At 41.6% G+C, this 8,647-nt stretch overlaps 1 protein-coding gene across 1 annotated transcript; it reads right to left on the reverse strand.

Annotated features, from left to right (window-relative positions):
* Positions 1-935: 935 nt before the first annotated feature.
* LOC144636705 (tyrosinase-like) lies at positions 936-7,243 on the reverse strand. Its single transcript, XM_078495897.1, has 3 exons — positions 7,135-7,243; positions 4,511-5,933; positions 936-2,679 (listed from the first exon to the last, which is right to left on the reverse strand). Exons 2-3 carry the CDS (start codon positions 5,931-5,933, stop codon positions 2,435-2,437), a joined length of 1,668 nt encoding a protein of 555 aa, XP_078352023.1. The 5' UTR covers positions 7,135-7,243; the 3' UTR covers positions 936-2,434.
* Between the last annotated feature and the right edge of the window lie 1,404 nt (positions 7,244-8,647).

Genomic DNA, 8,647 nt, shown 5'->3' on the forward strand with positions numbered 1-8,647 from the left:
TATACAGAGGACTACAATGGAAACATTTTCAGTACATAATCAGTAAAAAGATATTGCTAAGCTTTGCATCCTCTGTATGTACTTTCACATAATGTACCGACTCGTGCGAATTTATTTAAGTTTATTTGTACAATAGAGGATATAATTCAGGAACATACACTCCGATTTGCCCAAAAATTACCTTTTTGACATGAAGTATTTACAATAAATTTAAAAATGACTGTTCTAGAACACGAGAGCTTGAGCAACAGAAGTAAATTACGCCACTCACCCAATGTTTTGCTTCTAAAAAGAAGCGAATACAGTAAACTCACTGTAGATAATTCGAAACGTTCTATTCTATTCACTTCCCTTGGATAGTTGAAGAAGTTAACCTCACAAAGGTTGCAGGGAGAAATATCTATAAAGCATTTCCAAGAGTACAAGTTTCCCTCAAAGTTATCAGACGATCTATTATTCATCTTGCGTGGTTCGGGCGAGTTAAAAATTCCGCCTCTTGAAATGTTTTCTGCCACTATGTTGTGCAAAAGTGACCTGGAGATGCCCTGAAGTATGTTTATAAAACATTTGCGCAGTAGATACGGCTTCTACATCACTACAGATTAAAAAGAAAACCAATGTTTTTCCAGATCGGTCACTCCAGCCTTCGAAGAAGCCATTTTGTTAATGCGCATATGACGTCAGCATGCTCTCGCCCCAACTAGTTCCAGATCTCTATTTGGTCCTCGGACATTTTTGAATCTAGTAATGGCGGTAAGCCAAAGCCGAAGTTTACGCGTGAAATAAGTGGTCTTCCAATTCGAATTTGAACTTAAAATTTGGCAAGGTTACTATTTAATGTAAGTACTTTCAAGAACCGAAGAGAAAAGAGAAGGTAAAATTTTGATCATAGTACCACTTTAAGGGATTTTAAACAGACCGTAAGCAGACATGTATTCATTGTGCACAGCCGTTCAGCTTTATTATGTCATTTACTGGTGTCATGTTACTTCAGCTCTCTCTAAGGCGGACACCTCTCTAAGACGGGCAGTTGGGCCGGTCCCGACAGTGTCCGTTTTAGAGAGAGTTGACTGTATACCTACAGCTTATTTTACCTCAAATAAATACCTGAGGGGCGTAGTTTTAACTCCACTTTGGAAACCCGGCGTTTATTCGGTACCCGACGTTAAATCGGGAAAAAACGGTACTCGAAAAGGAATTATTAAGGCTATTGCGGTATATACAAGGTCTTTCTGCTCCTAATAAGCGAATATGGTGGCCCCTTTTTTTATTTCAAAATTCAAGTTCTTTGATGGAAAACCTCCACTCTTACGAGAAGTTGACGTTGAATTATTTAAGTAATGCGTCACTTCCGCATTTAACAGGTCCCCCTCCCTCCCCTTTCGACGCCTGCTGCGCAGACTACAAAATGTGGAAAAGATTATCCCTTTTAAATTTCTTGCGCGCCGCCATTTTGGATTTTATGACGCGCAATGGTTGCCGCCATAGGTAGGAGACTCTTAGGAACCAAAGGATCTTTTGTGTTTAACAGTTGGACAACCACTGCACGACATATAATTTTAAACAATTCATCGTCAACTTGTCGCAAGAGCGGAAGTTTCCCGTAATCAACCAGTAGGAAAAGTGTCTGAAAATCTATGTGTGGTTCAGTCCTATTTCGGGGGAATGACCTTTAAGCCCTGGAAAACGGCAACGCAAGTAGACGCAAGTTTTCAACTTGCGTCTACTTGCGTCTTCGTTTGGCCAGGACTTGCGCGCACTTGCGTTGACTTGCGTTCACTTTGGTCGAAATCAAATTTGCACTTAATTTAACGCCATTTTTTCACCGTTTGACCACCCAGTGCAAGTCAACGCAATTTTTGCAGTTTACTTCAAATACTAAATTGCAACGTGTAGCATTTTAATTGACTTGTTTTGCAAACTTGCGTCCACTTGCGTTAACGTTTCGTTTTAGAGCGGCTTTCACTTGCAATTGAGTGTCAAAAATAATTCGCGTTTGCATTGGTTTTGCATTACTACGCTTTATGATTGGTTTAAGACCCTCGCGCCACTTTCTCAGCAAATCAGAAGTAAAACCAAAACCAATCATGACGCGCTCGCGCACGTTTTCCCGCGCTTCGTGTGACATGTATTTGCTTCAAGTTTTGGTTGATTTACTGGATTGTCTGTGTTCTTTGTGATTGGCTAGAGTGATTACTTTGGTTTTGGTTTTACAATTCTCAATTGAAAACTGCTCTAATACGGTTCTCTGAGCTACATGCAGCAACGCGACAGAAAATGTTAATTTCACACAGTCGAATTCTAGCGGGGTAAGTGTTTGGGGCGAACATAGGGTGCAGTCAGGCCCCTTATAACTAAACCTCACCGCCAGTCCTCCCTCCTTCTCCCCCGACTAATATAAAATATTGCATATTGAACACTATTTTGCTCATGACTAAGTTGACGCAGGCTTATAATTGTGCTCCGCGATGTTTCGCCTATTTTTCTGCTTGTAAAGAGAAAGAGTAGTTATTGTAACAATAATTAAGAGGACAAACACAAGTCCGGCTAAGATACCAACGGCAGTTTTCCACTTAATGCAGTCGTTCGTTGCACGTTCGGCAACACGTTTAGCTATCTTTGAATCTGGACATCGCCCTAAAGAGGAGTCTTGCGTGTCTTCGTCGTCAGGAGATTTTCCTGAAATTTGAAAAGTACGTAACAACAGTCTTAATTAAAAGATAGTTCCCTAAGTACGGGAGGCGCGGTGGCCTAATGGTTAGCGCGCTCGACTCCGAGTCGAACGGCCCGGGTTCGAGGCCTGGCCGGGGCGCTGCGTTGTGTTCTTGGGCAAGACACTTTACTCTCACAGTGCCTCTCTCCACCCAGATTTATAAATGGGTACCGGCGAATTTACTGCTTGGGGGTAACCCTGCGATGGACTAGCATCCCATCCAGGGGGGAGTAGCAATACTCCTAGTCGCTTAATGCTACGGAAACCGGGATAAGCTCCGGCTGTATGAGCCTCATGGCTCGGACACAGACTTTACTTTACTTTCCCTAATAAGTTATGATATACAGTAAAAACCCGCGAGTAACATCCTAACATTTAAAAACCTGCAGTTAGGCTACAATTTGCAAATTAGACCCCCTTGTTATAAAAACCTATTTAGCATAAAACTTGAAAACAGGTTCTAATTTTTTTAAATTGATTAAAACTTAAAATTTGAAAACAGGTTCATATCTTTTTTTAAAAAATTGATTAAAACTTTTGAGAAAATAATTTGGACTAGACATTACTGTACATGTGTCGAATGTTATGTCCTAAATGATTAGTGCTTTGTTTAAACATAAACACTTAGGTGGTATCATAAAACAAGGAATATAGGCCAAATACCACAGTAGCAACAATGTAAATTCTTCTTCAGAAAATAAGAACCTAAATAGCCTAAATTTGTGTTAAATATCCTTTATGTAAGAACTGTTTAGGCTAACCTGGAAAAATTCGGTTATTACTCGCGGGTTTTTACTGTAGTACGGAGTTGTAGCTGGTGCTGATAACCGTAGGGTACTTAACATGATTCAACCACATTACAGGCTTCGATTGCACCGCAAACAGTCCATCTTTTTACCTAGTTCGTCGAGCGTGAAATGAAGTGAAGCGCTTGTGAAAAAAAAAACGGCCGCGTGAGACTCTGGGGGATAGCCTGTCGATAGCCTTTATCCCCAGATTACACGCGGCCATTGGTCAACGAGCGGTTTTTTTTCGCTTCACACGCGACGAACTATTAAAGTAAAAAGAGGGACTGAGTCTACACTCCAATTTTTGACAACACGCCTTACAACCTCGATCCGATATAAGGGTAAAGTTTGTAGTTATATAAGAACATCTTTTTCATTGCTAAAATATGTTCAGGAGTGACTAATGTTTCATCATTACAATATGGAACTTGAACTGCAAGGGCACATGAAACTTCATCGAATTGCTAGATGTGTTCTTGAATAATTAAATTTGGTCTGGGACTCATTTTACAATTGCATTTTTAAATGGATTAAATCTCTCAAAAGACAAAAGGTATGCCTAAAATATTAAGACACCAAGTGGTCTGACCGTTCATCTAAACAAAAAAGTAATGCTCTGTTAAAACTGAACTATCCGTTTAAGTATTAGTTTAGCTTCGAATGTCTCGGAAACGATAAAGAGTTGACCCATCCACGCTACTGTTTTAGTTTTTGTTTTTCTCTTGAATAGGGCGTCATTTTTCGCCGGAGTTAAGGTCTTAAAAAGGGTATCAATTTTCCTTTCTTCATTATTAAACAGGGTCGGGGTTTAAGAACCTTCGCGGCACACACCTAACAGAAATTTGAAATTTACTGGACACCCCCCCCCCCTCCCCCCTGCGCATACCTTGACATTTAGGGTGGTCAGCAAGATAGAAACTTTGAGCCCGCATTCTAATTGTCAGCAAGAGAAGACGAAAACCTCTCTTGTTGTTAGCTACACATAAGTCAGAAGAAACAATTTACTTACCATCTTTGTCGACCCCCTCGAAGTCATATCCAAACGCGAAAGACTCCGCGAAAAACTCTTCATGGGTATACACGGGGAAAAAAGGTACCATGACGTCACCCCTGTTGTGTCCAATAGGAGCTTCCGTCGCGGAAAGAGCAGATGCGCCCTTCTTGTACTTTCGAAGCCACTTCTCAAGAATTCGATCAACGAAGCAGTGGTGAAGGAGAAAGATCGGGTCATTTGATGCTGCAGGTACTGTGCCCATTGCACCTCCCACCAAGAGGTGAACTGCGTTGTGTAGGGGGAAAAACACCGGAGCCACACGATATCCACTGGTAGTGTTTGCGTAGCCTTCAAGGAGGTTTCTGAAACTACAGCTGGACTCTTCGCTAAAGGGAGGAAGGTCGTACGTTTCAAAGCGGAGAGCAAACGCAACTTCTTTTTTGGTTGGAAAGGTCATGTTCAACCCATTTATTTGTTTTCGTATGCCAGGAGAGACAGGAGACCGTTTTAGCTTGCCAGTTTTGATATTTGGATCGCAGAGGGTTGTGCTGTTTGTGTCATTTGTTCCCAACGAGTAACATATCGTTAGCCAGTCCTCAAAATATTTGCCTACAGCATCGCCGTTGGAAGAAGTTTTGCCAAGCAACTCCTCAGAACAAATTTCACATTTCTCACTCTCCGTCCAATCCCAAAATGGGATAGTATAATCTTGGTCGCCAGACATTTCTTGCAAGGCTCTTTCCCAGGCAAGCAAGTACAGGCGATGCCAGGTAGGGAAGCCCTGTCCTTCGTGAGCGAAGTCCATACGTGGCATTACCGTGTTATCAGGCAAGACAGTGTCCCTAGTAGTTGTATAGTAATGTATCCAAACGAACAGATCGTGTATGGACACATTTGTGAACAGACGTGTTGGGTCACTTCCATTGTTAATGGTGTTGTTTATTTGCTGGTAAAAGGCTGTTGTCACTACGTAATCACTTTCCACATGTCTGGTCATGTTCATGTACATCATGAACTTCTCTTTCTCTTCACGGGACAGGTGAGCAAAGTTTTTGCGTGTCAGAACCTTTTTCTGATTGCATTCGTTGCCATAGTAACCATACTCACATCTGCTGCAGTCATAGCCAGCGAAGTTACCCCTGCATTTACAGCTTCTCTTAAAGACCCCTCTCGGCCAGTCATGGCGATCGTCTAGCTTGTGTTTCGTGTTGAAGTGATCGTAGGTAGCGCTCCATGTGCGAACAGTTAACTCTACACAGTCACCTCTTTGTCCGTCCTTACCACACGGTTCTTTAAAACCTTGGGGAACTGGACAGCATTCTCTCTTTTTAAGGCTTTCGATATTCACGCAAGCCTTGGGAAACTGACCTTCCACGAGAATGATAGCAGTTGCGGCCAATAGCAAGCATCGGACAAGAACATACCTTGTGTTACCCATCTGAAATAAAAGTAATAGTAAATTTATAGTGACATTGTGTAATTATTCCTGGGGTATCTCATCGAACAAAATCGAACCAAAACTCAATCGAACTCAATCGTTCGATTGGGTTCAGGAATCCAACAAATCGAACAACTAATTTGCTCTGAGTTCGATTATTGAAGTATGATTGTCAACCTTTTCGTTATCCAACGTTCGTTTGTGTTGGATTGACCAAATGTTATTGTGAATACGACTATATTTGATTACCGAACCCAAGCGAACGATTGGTGTTCGATTGGATTCGCTTGCCGAACGTTCGATTAGATACCCCGGGAATTATTGCAAAAACATTGGCACATTATTCAACAACAGCCTAAACTTAAAACCATCTTTAACCAGCTACCGATTGTATCTTATAAGAAGGAAAAATCTCTCAAGTACATGCTTGAATTGTCCGCGCAAAACTTCTTCGATCAAATGACAATCAGAAAACCATTAAAGCGTTAACTACAACCTTGAAGGAAATTTGCATATGATCAGTTCAAACCAACCCTAATTTTGCGGTCGCGCAATTTCTGTCGATTACTCAACAATTGGTTTAAATTAACTCCTGATCGACTTCTGATCACCTTACTCACATTGCGAACGTAAAAGCTGAGGACTTAGACTGTTTTTAGCTTACATGAAAATTGCATGTTTGTCCTAGGCAGTCGAATTTTGCTCGTCACGCGACGATCGAACCAAAAGAACGTTACTTGCTCAGGAAGCTAAGGTAAGCACAGTCCTTTCTTTCCATAAGATCCCCCTTTTGAATGTGTCATCTTCAAAAAACGCTTCCTATTCCGGTCCCTGTTCCAATTAAGTAAGTACTACATGTCTAACGAAGCTAGCAAAGCCCTTCAAGATGTTTTAAATTTTTTGCTCCGTCAAAACATGACCTTGGCAATATTTTGAGAAAAATGTTAACCCCTAACCTGTAGACCAAAGCTAACCATACCTATAATCCTAACCTGGCCCTACTCTTCGGCTTATCCAAGCCTAACTGACTAAAACGGTGTAAGTGAGACTAGCATCGCATTATGCCCGAGCATTGTTATTTTCCCGTATGTACTGAATGTGCATAACATAGTACCCTAAGGTTTCACTTTGCGGCTTTTTTTTCCTCCAGCTTTTTTGGGTTGCTATCATGTCTGAACCTGAACGAAGGAATTCAGCTTACCTTGTCACTTAAGCTACTTCAAAATGACAGTGTTTTGGCCAGCCTCTCTTATGAAATGAATGTCTTAGTTAATTATCGCGCTTTTATTAGGAACAAAACGAGCACCACTGTCAGAGCACAGCTTTTGTTATAAAGTCACGTTTTTATAAACACAAGATAACAATCAATTAACGTGACGTCAGTTTACGTCACCCACATATCTGCATGTCACGCTAATCAGGTTATATCCTTGGGGGTGATGACACGGTATCGGGGCGACTTTCACACCGGTGCGAGTTCATCCCGATTCCCTCTTGTGGCTCTGTGTTCGTTTACATGATACAACCACAAAATGTCATACCGGAGCGAGTCATTTTGGCGCGAGTTCACCCCGGTTTTTGCACCGGAGCGAGATTTTCATTCCGGTACGAAAATTCATTCCGGTGTCGTGTAAACGCAGTATTATAAGACTGAGCTGATGACTGTTCCTTTTTGTTCATACAGTCGAAGCTTGTTTACGGCCTCTTAGCGGCCTTTCGCCTTTTAACCTTCCCCTTTTTTTTTCCCGCCCTTTTTTTTTCCCCGGGGGGCTATATTCATTTTAACGGCAGAATAAAACTCACACCCCAATAAAAACGGCTTATGTAAACAAGGTATGACTTTTTCATCTCGGAATGAAAGTCGCACCGTTATCATGTTAACACTCTTTACATTTTTTAATTCCAAGAGGCAACAGAAGGTTTGTATACATTTCCAGGTAAATTTCAAACCAAAAGTTTGGGCAAAATATATTTTAAATATAGTTTTATTTTTAGCTGTTCTGTTGCTGTAGGGACAATAACACCGGCCACCCTGTGGCAGAATTAACGAGCCGTAGATGAGAGTACAAGAAAGGTTGCCGTACGAAATAGCGTAAAATAGGCCATTTCCGAGTTACCCTTTGCCTCTGTTTCAAAACGAGTCTACGTGCGAAACCATTCAAATGAAAATGAGTTTGATTTGCATGAAATGGACCTGTAGGTGAGACTCATTTTCATATGAATGGTTTCGCACGTAGACTCGTTTTGAAACAGAGGCAAAAGGTAACTCGGAAATGGCCTATTGGTAAGAGACTTTGGAGAGGTGCCCAGCCCAGTCCAAAGGCGTTTACGCCTCAAAGGAGTCTGGGCTCTATAGTGAGCATTGACGTCACCGATCCACTCCAGCCCCAGGCTTGGCACGGTCACCGAAACAAGTGAAAACGTCTAGTATAGGGACTAAGCTTGAGTGGTCGTTGGTGGAGATTCGACTGTAGTTTACATTTATCGTTTTGAAGGATCCCCGCGCAACCCCGAGTCGAAGTTAACAGGGTTTTCTTTTCAAACCAAGAGAACCAAGAGAACACTTCTCGGTTATCTACAAAATATCAATTACATCGAGCTTCAAAAGCTTGAGCCTTTTGTAAGTGCGTCTAGTCAAGGAGTGACCAACTATCGTCTAATTTACCGTATTAACTCGAATAAGCGTCGCGGCGCTTATTAAATTTTTCGCGCCT

This window comes from Oculina patagonica, chromosome 13 (assembly GCF_052425735.1).
Source record: "Oculina patagonica isolate OP01 chromosome 13, crgOcupat, whole genome shotgun sequence".
Taxonomy (NCBI): domain Eukaryota; kingdom Metazoa; phylum Cnidaria; class Anthozoa; order Scleractinia; family Oculinidae; genus Oculina; species Oculina patagonica.